We start from the raw sequence: 17,146 nt of genomic DNA, 5'->3' as shown, positions 1-17,146 counted from the left end.
CGCCGGCAAACAAGCTCGTTCATCACGCCGCCCTACCGTGTTTGCTGAGCTAATACAAGACGGCGCTAATTGCCCTCCAAGCCCCTCGGATAAAATGCGCGCGGCTTTGTGCAGTTATCATCGCCTACACATTCATTCGGCCATATTTTTCCTCGGCTTCAAAAACGTTGCCGATGGGCTGGACAGTGCCATTTACATAAAGATGAGAAGCAGGGGTTAGCGCAAAGGGCATCTACTTTGATATACATTTCTAAAATAGCAACTTATCATCTTGGATTGCTCAATAGCCAAAAAAGGTAGCGTGATAATAGGCTAGAAAAGTAAACAGGTAAAAAACTGAAAAGGAGCAGTGTGGCTAATTTAAAGAGATGGATAGAAATCTAAAAAAACTAAATAGGAGGCAAACATTTAGCTTGATAACTAGCAAAAAAGGTCAAATGTTAGCAAGACAGCATGCAAAAAAATGTAAACAAAGCCTGCTAAATATCTATAAATTTGGGAAGATGGCTAGCTACAAAGCTAAAAAGGTAGCCTTGAAGGTGGCTTTAAAAAAAACAAATATTTTGCTCATTGGCTTTATGAAACCCATAAATAGGAATTTATTCAAGTCACACTTCATCACAAGATGTCTCAAAGGACTGCACAGGTTACAATTACACCATTCCATGCTTTACATCTTAATGTAAAAATGTTCTGAAAATGGTACAGCCCATCGCCAACATTTATGAGACGGAGAATAAATATCTCCTGTAGAATAAATCAATAAAAATATAAATACATTTGTTAAATACGTGCCTAGATTATTATTCTATTATCTTACTTCATTGCTTAAAATAGATACTAATACTTAAATACTTTTTCCGTCTCATGAACTGGAATTGATTTATTTGAATTTCTAAAATAACTTATGTTATGACTATGTTGTTACTATGCTATTACCAGGTTAATTACTCAAAATGGGGTTGAATAGACTCAGTCAACCCAAAATTTGTCATTTTATTGGAAAATCATAATGATCCAGCTATTTTCAGTTTAGGTCCCCGGGCACTTCAAGTCAAGTCAAGTCAAATTTATTATATAGCCCTTAATCACAAAAATGTCTCAAAGGACTGCACAGGATTACAATGACACAATTGCCTGATCTTAAACCAACATGGGGGCAAGGAACAACTCACTTCAGCTGTCCTTAAGGGGGCATCCTTGTTCCCTCGGGCACCACATTGGAGACCCCTCGCGTGAACGGTAACAATTAAATAATTATTACGGCTTGCATGTTATTTTAGGCCAGGATTATTACATTCCTGGCGCGTGTGCAGCACAGTTCTGAGGTCATGAGATCGGATCTTCCTGTGTGGAGTTTGCATGTTCTCCCCGTGCTTGCGTGGGTTTCCTCCGGGCACTCCAGTTTCCCCCCAGATTCCAAAAACATGCATGTCAGGTTATTTGGCCGGTCCAAATTGTCCCTTGGTGGGAATGAGCGACTGAGTTGTCTGTCTCTGTGTGTGCCCTGCGACTGGCTGGCAACCAGTTCAGGGTGTCCCCCTGCCCACTACCCGAAGACAGTTGGGATGGGCCCCAGCACCCCTGCGACCCTACTGAGGATAAGCGGTGCAGATAATGGATGGATGGATGCTAACATTCCCCCCACCAGTAAAAACATTTCTTTCGAAATAACAAAAATAAACCTACTGCTGATAATCTCAGAAAATAATAACAAGTAGCTCACTATGTACCATAATTTTTTTTTCACTTTTTGTACCTAAAAAAGAACTCTGTAGGTGCGCCGTATACACAACGTTTTCCGTATTTATGCAATTATTAATCAGTCCAAAAATATCGCTCACCCTAATCACAAAACATTTAATGTAACGAAAATCAAACCCGGACACAACTGTGAGACCGCTGAACCCTAACCACTGGGTCACCAGTGATATAGATGACATAGGAAATGGCATTCGATATTATCAGACTATTTGTCTTCATATTATATACATATTACAACAGTTAAAGCGTAGGAGAAGGATGTCCCATTCCTTTACAAAGCATAGGTGCAAGGTGGAAGACTAAGGCTAGGTTCACACTGCAGAGCTTATGCTTAATTACGGGTTTTTTTGTGAGATAATTAACATTTTCTCACTGTGTGAACGCCACAACTGTCCCGCATGCGCTGAAGAGGACAGCACACGCAATGCACTCATGTTTGAGGAAGTAGTCATGGATGTTAACAGCAGAGCGATTTCCTCGCTCATATTAATTAAATCCAAAATTGCACGTTGAATGCTGTCTGTGTGTTGGATTTTGAATGTAAATATTGTTGACTACCACTAGAGGATTCAATCGCTTTAAGAATGAACTCGAGTGTCATGTTGTAAATCCGCGATGCAATGTTGGCTGTTCCGTGAGTTTCGAAATAAACAAGTGTTCATCTTCCATGAATGTGTGATATAATGACGCCTTGTGATTTTGTCCACCATGGTTGTTGAACTCGCTTCTTCCCGCCTGGTTGAAGGGAGCACAGTGACGTCAGCTGCTTATTGATAATGTGCAGGTCGCATGAATGCGTCCTTACCGTTCACACAGTAGTCACAATTTTAAAAAATCGTTTATGTTTTGGATTTAGGACTACATATGAAAGTGGCCTGGGTCTGTTGTGAAAAAAGCGAACAGTTGCTGTTCAGACGGACTCGAACAGGATACAGATCGCGTCCGGGCAAAAAAAAGACGTTTTCCATGCTGGCAGATTATACAAGAGAGTTATAAGATGATTTCTTTTGCACGTTAACCACTACATTTTAATTTTGGAACCAGTTACGATGTAACAATTTTAGGTGAGTGAAATTTGAAAAAAAGCGCAATAAATAAATAATTCTTAAGATAAAGATGGGTGGGTATAGCTAGCTAGATATAGATTGGAGGGAAGAACATTCCCAAATCCAAGAGGAATCGTTCCATTGCGCTCACCAAAGAAGTGAAAGATGGAGGAAAAAGATAAACAAGACAAAGTGGGCATCTGAAAGGGGAAGTAATGGGATCGGTCCTAAAGCCATATCTAATTTGAACTACTTTATAAATCCAAATTGTGTTTGTGAGCGTGTGCCTGTGTGTGTGAATGTGTCTTGCTGTGAAAATCAGCCTCTGTGAGTGTTTTTGGCTAGGTTTCTTGTCAAGGCATCCCCAATAAATACCAACAAAAAAAATAAACATCTGCTTCTGTGTGATATCTATCGCCCTCTGGTGTTTGTTTGTGTACATGTGTACACTTAAACGGTGTGAAGGTAAAAACGACCAACTGCCTGGCAAGTGACCTCTTATCACTCAATAGCCAATGCGCTTTTTCTTTCACCTTGGAAAAGGTAGAAAAACTATGAGCACGACTCATGACCATATGGCTAGCTTTAATTTTGTAATGGCGGCTCTAATTACAAGGAGAACGAACCGCCGCAATGTCGTACTGATGTGATGAATAGATGACATCAACTGCTCTTTTCCACCTACGCTTTATTATCTCTGCGGTCGAGTGAATAATTCAAAGACTGCGCTAAATTTCCAGCCCTTAAATCAGTCAAGCCAGAGTCGTCAGGCTAATTGGTTCCACAGAGCCGCCAAACTGATCAATTCATTGGCAGAAAAGAAGTCAATCTAAACTCATCAAGAATTGATCAAGCTCCACAAGGAAAACATGATGACACCATTTACTTTTACGCGCTAAGACTCAGCATGCAACTCGCATGTGTGCGAACCCGGAACTTGGACAGGAAAATAAGCCACATAGAATCGATGCTTATTTAAATATGAATAATTATGATTGTGTCACCAAAATCAAATGCATGATATGAGGGTTAAACATGCAATATAAACTCAGAAAATAAAGAATATGAAAAAAAAACAATATTAGGATTGATGAGCAGGGTTAATCCAAGATGTTTCCATTCAAATTTAAGACTTTTTAAGACCACATCCAATTAAATTTAAGACTAATCGTGCACTTATTCTGGCATACAGTTGCGAGAGGCGGGCGCACAGTCGTGAAGGACCCTGACACCCTATGCCACCTAGCTATAGCTTTAAAGCCCCGATCAGATAAGGTTTGGTTTTCAAGGGTGGCCCCAGACCAGCCCTGGACTAAGGGTGGGACTGAGGCGGCTGTGAGCAACACCACCTCGGGGTGCCTGGTCGTGGATTGGTACCACCCGACCTGGACGCCGAGGCGACCCGTGAGCTGCTGCCGTTGAGACCGAGTACATGGCTCCAGGTAACACCTCAGAATTTATAACCTATAATAAATTTCCATAATTGATGTGTAATCCTTGCATTAATACACATTTTACAGCGCCTTGTTTTAGGTGTAGCATGCATCCGTCCTTTTGGGCACGACTGGTAAGGGGATATGACGCTACGTGGGACAATGCCATACAAACTAATGCCAGCTGCAATGGCAAAGTCAAGCCAGCAGAGAGCAGTTATTTCCCCTAAAATTCAAGCACTTTTCAACCCTTCAAACACACTCCATTGAAATTCAAGTATTTCAAATGATTTATAGCACCCGTACAAACCCTGATGGATAGACGTGAGCTTTGGCCTGCTTGCAGCCTTACCTTTCGTAGTGTCGGCGCGTGCAGGTGGCGGCACTGGTGCTACTGGGGTTTCCGCCCAGTTCGTCATACACGTGCTTCCACTGTCGGCGCACCGTAATCTGCGGGGTCGCCACATGACAAAAGTAGTCAGCTCACCTCATTTGGGATACCGAGAAAAATGTGATGGTATATTCAAGGGGGATTGAGGACGGGAGACGTCATTATGTGACATTCACAGCGCTCGAGGAATGGCTGACTCACTGAACCCTCAACGCTTCATCTGATCGTGCCACAAAGTCAATTTTTCCCCGTGGCCTCAAATTACTCGATTACATAAACGCACACATGGACTCGCTTGGTACAACTTCAAAAATGGTGTCATACTTATAGGCTTCGACAAACCATGTGGTATAAATTATAATGGATATTATTTCAAAAGTGCACTTAGAAAACATCTGATATTCAGTATTGGGTTCTTGGTGATGAGTACTGTAACGCGATATTGATAACATTTTGCATCTCAACTGTCAATACTATCTGGTGCGTTACAACGTTACCCTGCAACTTTTTACAGAGTTAGTATACCCTTTGCATAGACAAATTCAAGCACTTTTTTAAGGACTTTCAAAGCCAATTTTCCAAATTCTCCAGTACCATTAAAAGACAAATCTAGTGTTACTCATGTATTTTGCAGATCGACAAATATATTTGCGATTTCCTCAAATATGTCTGCAATCTTCACAAACCAGGCGTGTCAGTCATTTCTAAGCAGACTTGTTTTATTTCTCTTAATTTAATGTGATTTATCGAGTCATACTGTCAATTAACATGGCAACATTTTACAAGCAGTTCACCCAAAGTACAAGCACTATCAAACCTTAAACCCAACATTAAAATTCTAGCATTTTCGGGGATTTCAAGCCCTGTTTATAAATGCAGATCATTATTTATAGGTCCCCGGTATTAGTGAGGACTCTTGCTTCACTTATATTGTCACACACTTTCCTCGATTCGCTAGAGGCAAAATCTGAAAGATGTTTATATTTACCAACAAAATACAACTGAACAGTTTTGGTGGCGCCGTATCAAGGACAGAGTACGAGAGGACTTAATTTCTTCTCATGAAGATAGTCTCCCTCTCATATATACAACACATCCAAGCCAACTATTACCCCAAAAAATGCTTTTATGTGCCTATTTGATTGTGTGTCACCAGTAGCGAATATTAGGCAGCGTGTGGGCTCATACAGGAACAACAAACCAACGGGAAATCAATGGACATAAATACAAAATATAAAGTAAAGGAATGCTGCCTTTAGCTCTTTTAATTTATATTATAAAAAAATTTAATACATCATGCCCGGAGAAAAAAAGAAAACGTTGGGGACAGTAGCCAGAAATGGAGAAAGAAATATTCAAGTGGTCTGAAGCCCGGATACAAAATGGATGTGGAGTATCTCGGCAAAGTGTTTGCAAGGTCTCAATATTGCACAAGCCAACAACTATGAAGGATTGACTGCTTGCGCAGGTTGGTGTGCATGTTTTCTTCCTTTTTTTTTGTTCTTGTTATTTTAAGGCAGGTTTAGAGGACTGGCTTATATGCTAGTATATACAATAATTTGTGACTACTTAGTTCCCTTCTTGTATCAGTAATCCGGGGAATAACTCAATTACATTTAAAATGAAGTATCTAGTAATTAATAACTGAAATTATCTGATCTGTCTTACATATTTATTGATTATTTTACAGGGCCAAGACTTGAAACGTGAGGAAAGAATGAGAAGAGCAGGGTAAGGGAAGAGCGGAAATGGCCGGGCAATTATAAGAGCACACGTGTGAGCACTTACCAGCTCATATCCTCCCAGCTTTTGAGCCGCTTGAAACATGGTCCAAAGGTTGACTGTGGGCCACAAAAACAAGCGCACATCAGGAACTCTGGGTAATGAAGTTCCCACAGAAACAAATCCGCCAACAACAACATAAAATCACTTATGAAAAAAACGTTCATTCTCAAAGTCATCTCAACATAGGGATTTTGAAGAATACCATAAAAGTTCAGTTGAAAAGTAATAATAAAAAGGTTGGTCCCAAAAAAACTCTTCTGCAAAATACAATGAGAGCAATTAACACTGAATGAGTTCTGAATAGGAAGCATGCATGTTTTTAATTAAGACCAGCACTGCACTTTGGTTTTCGAGTTTGGCTGACATTTATGTTATAGTTGTGGTTTTATAGAAACATTTAGATAGATATGGTGCACCCCCAGTAATTAGTTTATTGTGTTAATTTTTTCATTAATAAGGCGCACCGTAATATAAGGCCGATAGAATTAAAACTAAAGTTAAGACTAAGTTTGCACTAAAAATAAATCATGACCATATTTGTGTATTCAGTGACCGGTCAAACCAAATCACAGATCACAATTGCAAAATTTGGATGCAACGGGTATCAAACCCGGATCACGGCGGGATGAGCCCCGGATGCATTAGACTACTAAAGATACGGATGACACAATATAAAGTATTGGGCTTTATGTCCTCATTAGTCTATTTTTAGTCATAGTGCCACGTTGTTGATGTTATTGTTGGGCCAGGAGAATATTGTCAAACATTAAACCGGTCCATGGTAGAGAAAAGGTTGGGGATCACTGAGATACAATATTGTATCAATGGCTTGCAAAGTCTTTACGAAGCACATGAGATTCTTAAATGAATGAAGAGAACGGCATTGTGGAAATTAATTTGATCGCCCTGAATGATACAAGTGAACACATGGCCACAAGTATACAACATATGTCCCATACAATGTTTCGTTTGAGCTAAGAAAAAGTGAAACAAGATTGTTTTCTGTTTGCTCATTTTATAACATTTGTGTCTAGTACTGTGACTTGGAGAGGGATGGGCGCCACCATGCTGTACTGGCCCAATACACACCACAGGAAATGGTGCCCCTCCGACCCTGGTGGTTAAGAGAAACAGCAACTGTGACTAAAAATAGTGTGATAATCAGATAAGACCTATTGCTTTTTACTACAACATGTATGTCCTTCGTGACTTAGGATTGGACGCTCTCACCGTCACTATCTAATTTTGATCATCGTTGTGCGATTGTGGTTAGCGATAAATATCGACTGATCAATAATTCCACAAATATAACAATACGTTGGTATGCATTTCTAATTCTATTGGTACACAAGACCGTATATGACGCATGTTCAAATTTCTGGCCAAGTTGGGTGTTTTGGCTGCGACCTATAGTCCAAAAATACAGTACAGTTTTTTTGTACTTGTATGAATTCCAAAGTAGGAAAACTTTGTGTGTACTATACGAGGTTATTACATTTTAATGATTATTTCTATTCTCGCTGCCGTTTGGACAACATGTTTGCTTTGAGCCACATCAAGAAAAAATGCTTTTATTGAGAAAAGCGTCATGGAATAACGCCGCTGTGCGGTTCGCTTTAAAGTTGTCAAATCAAGTCAAATAATGGCGTGCCCCGTCTGCATATAATTGCAGGGGGAGATTTCCCTTTGAAAGCGGGCCAAGCCAGAAAAAGCAAAGAGAGTAAGAGCTTTTTGTCTTAAAAAAAAAGAAGAAAATATCTCATAGAGTGGAGCGTGACTGGCCTCCGCTCCAATGATGGGTGTTGACTCTATTGGAACACGTTGAAGGAATGTGGAAATGACATATTCCTGCTGAGGCTAAATAGAAAGCAGCTCTCGAAGAAAAAGAACGCCAAAATGAGAAAATTGCGGCCAACGATATACATTGTTGGACACATTCATTATTACATCGATTACTTAACCCCTTAACGTTCCTGTAAAATTTGCTTTAAATCCTAATCCAAGACGTACCTTAAGTAAATAAAATGCTGTACTTGAACAGTTTGGAGAATATGTAAATTTTTTAGCAATCAAATGCCTGCAAAAGGGTGTCGCATGGGCATCTTAGTTTTAAAACAGGTAAGACAATAGCTTAAAGCCTTACCTGGTACCTTCAATCTGAAAAAAACTAAACACTTTATTTTACAAATTTTTTTAATGGATAGGTCTAGGCGTTTCTAACTGGCCATTTAGAGACGACCAGATTACAGCCCTAAAACTTTGCAACCGTGTATTTTACTTTGGCCAATTTTTTTAGACATTGTGAAAGAGTTGTAAATGCTTGACTTCTCTTTCCATAAGTCAATCCATGATTGTGCACACGTGCAGGTTGCATTTACGCACATTTATATTTGGCTCTGATTTCAATACAGACAGTAAAAATGCATAAAACGGTTTTGGGAATTTCATTGACTAACCAATGTGTCCATCCACAATTAAAATTGGTCACTATTGGCTAAACATTTTTGAAGCCGAAGTAGGTCAAGGTGTTTTTTTTTTTTTTTTTATCAATATAGGCCCCCGTAGGTTGTCACAGGCTACGGACCATGTAAATAGCATGCAATTGGCCCAAAGTGGTGTCAATCTAAAGGTCAGAGGCAAATGGTTAGATCAGAAATCATCCGACATATTTAAGTGACTGGTGACATCGTGAAGACATGACCGTGTAAATCAACAGTGTGATGGCCTGCCGGGTTAAAAGGGGTTATACGGCTAATGAAAAAAACGTGCACATTTTCTTTACATTCTTTTCTAAGTACACGTTTATTGACCGTTGCGATTGTTTATTTAGTATTGTTATAATGTTATTAAAAAAGTAATATTACAAGAGGATAAAGAATGTTTTTAGCACACTTTTTAAAACCGATTCATTCCAAATAAAACACAGGATGTTAGCAATTGTTTTATGACAGGATAATAAAATGTGTTTAATTCAAATTCCCAAGTATTTACACGTGTGGCTGAATTCAGTTCTGATCATCTTATTCCATAACTAGGGCTGCAATTTGAGATAACTTTAATAACTGATGAATCAGTTGATTGATCAAATGAATTGGATTTTTAAAAAATACCTTTTTAAATTTTCTCCTTTTTCAAATATTGACGTTTTGGACTGAGAGAAAGTGCACAAAACAGCTACTATATATAAGAATAAAAATCCAAGTGTTTGTCAAATAGCTTAAACAAAAAATACACATAAATGTATGCTATACACCTGTAAGTATCTAAGATACTTTTCTTCTTTTTTTTTTTTTAAAAAAAGGTCTCAGCACATCTTCTCCAGGACCAAAGTACTACTACAAGCATGTCCCCTCAATTCCACTCTTATTTGCAATGAATTAATGTGTTGAGTGGTGCATAAATTGCACAACACAATAATTGGATATTGAAATTTATTGCCAAACGATTTAAATTGATTTCATCGATTCATTGTTACAGCCCTAAGCGCAACCATTAAATACTGCATTATCTTGTTTGTTCTAATTCCAAGTTCTGTTCTTAGTGTTCATGCCATACAGATTTATCGAAAAATTGAGCACAAAATAGCTAGTGAATGATATAACATCACGAGTTTTATGCAACATTTTTAAAAAGACTTTAAAGATCTTTGAACAGGATCAACAACCATTTCTCCATTAAACTTTTATATTCCCTGGCTGCAATATCATTTTGGATTTGTTTAGATGATTAATACCCTCAAAATCTAGAAAAATAAAATCGGGTATTCCCAACAGAACTAGAAATCCGTCAAAATTCAATCAGTGCTCACACAAAGCTTGCATTTGTCAAAATGACATTTTCCTATCTAAGCCTTTGACGCCATTGATTTTGTTCCCCCTTCCTTTCTTCGTCCTCATTTCTGCTCCGCTTTGAACAACAAAGGCTTTTCTTCACATCGCATTGTCTCGTCCCGGCGCACGGCGGACTATTTAAGCTGTCTGTTATTTCCCGCTGAACTTGCCGCTCGAATCGTGCAATAAAATGCACGTGTCTCTCTTTGGTGTCCTTCGCAATCGTTTCTCGTGATTCCCCTTGCCAATTAGACCGCCGACGCTACGTAAGTTGGACGTCGCTGCAGCAATTGGTTCTTGATCAGATCATCTGATAGATTGCACATGCGTTCTCGCCTTGCAGAGTTTTCATCGTAAAGACTGAAAAGATGTCTCTAATGGCTGCGAATGTTTGACTTCTGTGGTAAACAAAACAGCAGCACCTACCAAGAAATGAAAGCAGTCTCAGGTAAATTAGAGTTAGTGTTTAACTACAAGCAGATAGATTGATAGATAGAGAGTAAGAGAGAGTGAGAGTGAGAGAGAACGAGAGATACTTTATTCATCCCCGTAGGGAAATTCACACTTCCAGCAGTATCCTTGTGTTAAAAAATAAAATAAAATATATAGAATACAAAAATACCCATTTAAATAGTGTTACGAAAAGTACACACTGTAATAAAAATAGGGTAATATGCAAATATGGGGTTGGGGTTTAATGTGGGCTTTTACTCCCCCGGGTGGAGTTAAAGAGCCTCGTGGCATGAAAGAGAAATGATCTATGATGATTAACCTAACCTTTGAGATTTTGTGACCTGAAATGTAATCATTAGTCTGATTTAAAAGTCGACATACTTTTTTAGTTTTATATTGTCATTGAAATCCATAACTGTTAAAAGAAGCGTCACTCGTTGCACAACCTGAACATGAATTCAGGAATATTACCCAAGAAAATACTGCATTGGTAATTTTTTATTCTGAAAACTAGGAAGCTAGAAAAATAGGCCAGATTCTTATTATTATCCCCCCAAAAATCTGCAAAAACATTTGAGACTTGAGTGCACCTTATAGTCGTAAAAATACGGTAATAATTGGTACTTTATCTAAACATAACAAGAGGAAAAAAGATAGATAGATAGATAGATAGATACTTTATTCATCCCCGAAGGGAAATTCACTTTTCCAGCAGCATCCCTAAGCTGAGAACAATCGAAAATAACTGAGAACAATCGAAAATAACACGGGAGCTGCTGGAGTGGCTGCCATTCGTGACGGCGCCGGAGAAACGATTCAATTTGAATCATGTACAAACAAACAAACAATTGAATCATGTACAAGAAACGATTCAATCTGAATCATGTACAAAAAAAACATATGTGTAAAAAATGTTTCAAAAAGTAAAGAGAAATCAAATGTTTAGTTTGAATATATTAATAGAGTGTCGAAAATTGGATTTTCTTAGCTGGATTTTGCATAATATTTTTTGTATCTGTATCGCTATTTGATCAGTTCCACATAACCTTACCCTCTCCACTGGCATATGTATATATCTATCTAGCTACCTAGCTATTTAATAGAAGTTTAAATTCATTAATTGATAATTTAACTAGCTTATCTTTAATACATCTACCTTTTATTGTGGTTATTTGTTTTTTATTCTAAATTTTGGGAAATATATTCTGTTTAGGAGCAGATAACCATTTTAAAGAGGGTTGTGTATGGTGAAATCAATACACATTTTGTTTTTGCAATGTTAAATCATTCTTCATTCTTTTTTTTTTGTCTTTTGGTATTTCCGAACGTTATGGTGATATAAAATGAAAAACAAAGGGGAGGAACTAAACTTATAAGAAAGAAGATATTGACCTAAGTGACCTGTCTTCACTTAGATTATTATCACCAGCCAACAAAGGCGGGCATGGTGATAATGTTTTCTTTTGGGACCGTTGTGTGTGTGTGTGTGTATATATATATATATATATATATATATATATATATGTATATATACATGTAATTGAGTTCAGATATGAGCACCAACTTTCAGACGCAGTCAAGGTAGGTTGCCCTATATGTGACAAATGCCCCCCAAAAAACTGACCCCACACTCCTGGATTTGGTGACTCGGCATTGTTTTTGTAAAAAAGGAAGAGGATAACTGAAGAAAAAACGGGGGGATGCTCTAACGGTGTACAGCCATTCTATTATCAGTTTAAATCATACCTTACTTCAAATTATTTTACTGATTAAAGAAAAGTAAAATGCATACTACTCTTTTTTTTGTGTTCTGCTAAGAAGGCACTTCAGATGAAAATAAGCTTCTTTTGCAACACATATTCTTCGCATTGTCTCGATATTCCATTTCAATAAAGAAATCATAAATTAAGATAGACATTCTTTGTCGGTTCTGCTCAGAGTATAAAAAAATTCTACCATTTATATAAAAAAAAAAAAACTGTTCAATCCATCCACAGGTTATTGGAGAGGTTTAGCTGTCAGATTCGTACGTTAATTATAGACTTAAGAGCTCAGTGAATGTGCTCCGACATGTTTGTTGCATACGAGCCCTGAGGGAGACACGTATACACTCGGAGGAAGGAAATAAAATAACATGAGCGAGCTTTGACTTTTGTGGATATGAAAAGCCATACGCGCTGGGATTCTTTGGAGTTAAATCACTGCAAGGAAGCTAACAAGGCAAAGATCACTCAGCCATCTGTTGCTCGCCAAGCAAAACGTTGATAGAGATCAGTGGAAGAAGAACGCTTTCATGTCGTTGCCCGACGTCTGGAGGGAAGTTGGCCACCAAAATGACAGGGTTACTACGCAAACCTTTTCTTACCCAATTAATGATGGTGTCTTCACCAGTTAAATCGACCAGTGTACAAAATTGAAACCAGAAAAAAACAAACAAAAAAATCAAACTACTTAGCGTGGATAAGAATTTTTGGCACTTCGGTTTTGATTTTTGGCTTCTATTCAAAAGAGTTTTTCACACAATGTTTGCAAACCCTGCAAATGTCTGATTTAGACGTGAAAATGGTTTAGGCATGAAAAATGTAAGAACGGTGTGGAGGATATGTTTCGGTACACTGTACAACCCAAAAAATATTGAGCTCTGCTAGTGCATATTGCAGCATAGACATATGCATGGCTTCAGATTCATCATTTTCGTGTATTCCGCGGCTTACAGCACATGGGACGACCTACCTCTGGTCACATGATATGGCTAGGCTGCAAAGTCAGCTAGCTCCTCCTATGATTTTACTCCCTGCGAAATCTCACGATACCCCCCTACCAAAACATTTTTGCTCTGGATCTACACAATTTACATGTCACCCATTTTGACTTCAAAATGGGGAATTTTGCTGAAAGGAGAGAGATATTCATGCCTGCAGATTCACTGACTCGGGAACGACAAGAAATAATAAGGAATAGCTTGCTAAAGACAGTTGGGGATTATGAGAGCTAAATGTTAAACTATTTTTGTAAATCTGGTGAACATTGCGGTCTTGAAAAAAAAAAAGAAAAAAAAATCTGAGAATAAGTATATGAATAAAATGAATGAATCAACTATTTTTTTTTTTAAATGCTACATTCACCAACACTGGCAATCTTTTTCCCAGCAGTGAGATAAGAATCAGTACATTTTGTAGACCAGACCTAATGCAACATTTGGAAAACACCTTCAGGTTTCTGCTGCTCTCAGTCAAAGATTCATTTGAAATGGCTAAACTACAAACGAGCTACTCTAAGAAATTTGAGATACGACATGCCTTTAAACCGAAAGCCTGGCCCGGCATATAAGAAAAAAAATCTGAATTCCAAAAGCTTCCACTAGAGACTGCTCACCGCCAGCCCCAGAACATCCCAGTTAGCACATGCATTTCCCACAATACAGACCTGATTGCACGCTTGTGTTGTTTTGTTTTATCGCATTTTCATCTCATGATCCCTCACTCCAAGAACACCACGCATATACCTCAGTTAGAAACTGCTGACTTCCTCTATAGTGGTTGCTCATTATAAACTCGCATTTTATTTAGTTAATATTATCTCATTCAAATTAATACAGTCTTTTAATGTTCAATTACTATTAGAATGTGTTTTCAGTAATCAGAAGGATGTGTTTTCCACCAATCTGGGGTTAATCAGGATGATTTTGGGGGGCAAGGAACCAAATATTTGGTTTTTAATTTGTTCTTATTTTGATTTTTTTTCGAGATACGAGAAATTCCAGTTTCCAAAAATTCCAAACTCGTTCCCGAAAAAAAATAATCTCGTATGTACAGAAGCCACTATATATGAAAAGGTGCCCCTGCCTTGTTTGCTGAAGTGTAATGGAATTGGTCTAACCGACCCGATCAATTAACATCAAATACAGGTTCTCTAGGAAGTAAAACAAATGTCTTCAACTCAAATGAAAAAAACAAAATCACATCACTAAATGCTTACTAACATCTTCATGTAGTGTTTGGTTTGCTTGCCATGTGCACCCAAAAGTTTTGGCATAATCTGACCTTTTGCCTGTTTAACAATAAAAACAAAAAACAACTTGGATGAGACTTAACGGTAAACAAGCATTCTCCTTCTAACTTTGAGAGTTCTCAAGTGTCTGAAGTCCTTGAAGAAAGGTGGCAGTCGTGCACTTATTTTTTGAAGATACGCTAAAATGTACCTTTTATGCCTCTAGTAAGTTTAAAGCGATTGAAGCTCTCTTCATGCGCTCCTCGTATATGTCACTGCCGATGATTGTAGAAGTTGTTTTTCGCCCCCCCAGGACAACACTGCTTTTTCTCAAATGATTTCTCAGAATTGTTAACTGGCCTAGTTACCTATGCTGACAAAATGATAATTATGGGAGACTTTAACATTCACTTAGTTACCTTACTGTTGCGTTTTAGTCGCTAGTTGATACATTTGGTTTACGTCAAATTTATGTACCGACTCATAAGGATGGAAACAGCCTGGACTTTGTTCTGACCCTATGATCTGTGGCTTTGTGGTTAAGGCCTGTACAAATAAACACGACTTGATTCATCTATTTAGTGAAACAGCAACTAGTCACAGAGCAAGTCAAGGAGAAAGAGTACAACTCACTTTGCTTGAAGCCAAGGAAGGGGATCCTCTCGATGGGCGTGTCTCTCCTCTTCATGTACTTGTAGAGTTCGACCAGGAAAGCCTGCTCGTCTTCCCGACTCTCTTCGATCGAGGCCGCCTCGGCCGCCGCCACCGCCGCGAGGGCCTCGGCCGCTGCTTCCTCCTCAGAAGAGGATGAATCCCTGACCTCCTCTTTCTGGCTCTTCTTCTCCACCGACTCCTTCAGTTGCTCCTTCTCCTCGGGCGGCACAGCCGGCACCTTCCTGTTGAGACCGCCACTGGCTCTGTGTTTAGGGGCCGAGCTGAGCTTGCCAGAACTAAGCCTGCCATTGGCCAATGCTCGACAGCTTGCTTTGACCTGGAAGGAAAAAAAAGAATGACATCAGGTCGTAATTTGGAATGACAATAAGAATAACTTTATCAGGCGTATCGACTCGTGCGCGTGACTTTTTATGGAGAAGGTCAGTAAACATTGTTTGCTGAAAGGAAAACTAGAAAAAATTACTTTCAATTATTTGAGTAAATCATTTGTTAGTTGATCATATTATTGCAAGTCCTCAAATTCAGTAATAATCTAATGCAGTTGAAATGACTTAGCGTATTTATTTGTGTAAATGCTCATTTGTGTATAAGCCCTATTCTTTGATTAAAATCAGTATAAAATTTGGTTTTACTTTTTCTCAGTTTAAATTAAACAATGTATGTTTCAAACATTATTGAATACGTGCAGCCATAATGAAAATCATTTATTGACAACATAAATTATGACCACAATACAAGCATAACGTTTCAAATCTATTCATTTATTGTCCTTCAAAGTCCAATTCTTAATCAGATACACCAAAGTCGTGCCGTTTCAGAATGAGTACCGTATTTCTACGACTATAAAATGCACCTAAAAGCCTTTTTTTTTCCAAAAGCTGACCATGCGCCTTATAATACAGTGAGCCTGATATATGGATCAATATTGAGTCGCAAGGTCTCGCAACTAATGCAAGCAGCCGCTGACTAGATTTTTCCCCGAAGGCGAAGTAGTCTGCGGTGTATGCTGGGATATATATACTGGCATTTCATTTCCTAACCAATGTGTCAATCATCATTGGAATCGGTCACTGTTGGCTAAAGTTATTCATAGGTAAAGGAGGCGTGTCCTTTTTAGCATTTACAGACTCGCATAGGCTAAAGCAGGGCAAAACAAAGTCTTCAATTGACCGAAAAAGATGTGAATCACACGTTTGGTTGCTCTATGGCCTGGAGAAAACATTTTTACTACTGTAGGCTGTATTTGTAAACAGGAATTATGGGGCTAAACAGACAGCTCGCAAAAAACAACATCCATCGATGCAGATGCTTTTTGGCGGAATTATTGCGTTTTTTTGGAGTGTGTAAATATGTTACACGGATGGTTTTACAACACTCACGGATGTAAGAGGACCATGGTTGCGTATTATTATTGAACGTGATTGCTACAAGACGATTTTGGTGAGCTACCCCGGCTTTATATTTTCCCAGTATCTTGTTTCAGACTGATCTTAATGTTTCTGTGATGAGTCTATTTTTCAATTCAATTCAACTCAAATCAAGTGTTTATTGCCATATGCACAGTAAAGAACCACGTTTCTAGCGAAAAAGAAAATATAAATTAATAAATAGTTGACATTTATTGCGGCAATCGGTTCAGCTGTAGTGTCGAATGTTTTCAGCGTAATGGCAAAGTTGCAGTGGGCATCAAATATCATTTATACTATGCTTCTTGCATGCAGTGTTTTCAACTAGGGCTGCACGATTAACCGAAATCAATATTGCGATGTGAAGCAATGC

At 38.4% G+C, this 17,146-nt stretch overlaps 1 protein-coding gene across 1 annotated transcript in view; it reads right to left on the bottom strand.

Moving 5' to 3' along the window:
- Positions 1-17,146, bottom strand: part of arid5b (AT-rich interaction domain 5B) — a 153,120-nt gene that overhangs the window by 30,314 nt on the left and 105,660 nt on the right. Inside the window, exons 6-8 of the mRNA XM_088351160.1 lie at positions 15,326-15,683; positions 6,423-6,475; positions 4,596-4,693 (exon numbers count right to left, since the gene is read on the bottom strand). Coding sequence (XP_088207286.1) covers positions 4,596-4,693; positions 6,423-6,475; positions 15,326-15,683 — 509 coding nt within the window. The remainder of the gene's footprint in view (positions 1-4,595; positions 4,694-6,422; positions 6,476-15,325; positions 15,684-17,146) is intronic.

This window comes from Urocampus carinirostris, chromosome 13, assembly GCF_059441175.1.
Source record: "Urocampus carinirostris isolate Australia breed hairy pipefish chromosome 13, RoL_Ucar_1.0, whole genome shotgun sequence".
Taxonomy (NCBI): Eukaryota; Metazoa; Chordata; class Actinopteri; order Syngnathiformes; family Syngnathidae; genus Urocampus; species Urocampus carinirostris.
Note: the sequence above shows the minus strand (reverse complement) of the source record. Positions and strands in the feature narration are given on the sequence as shown.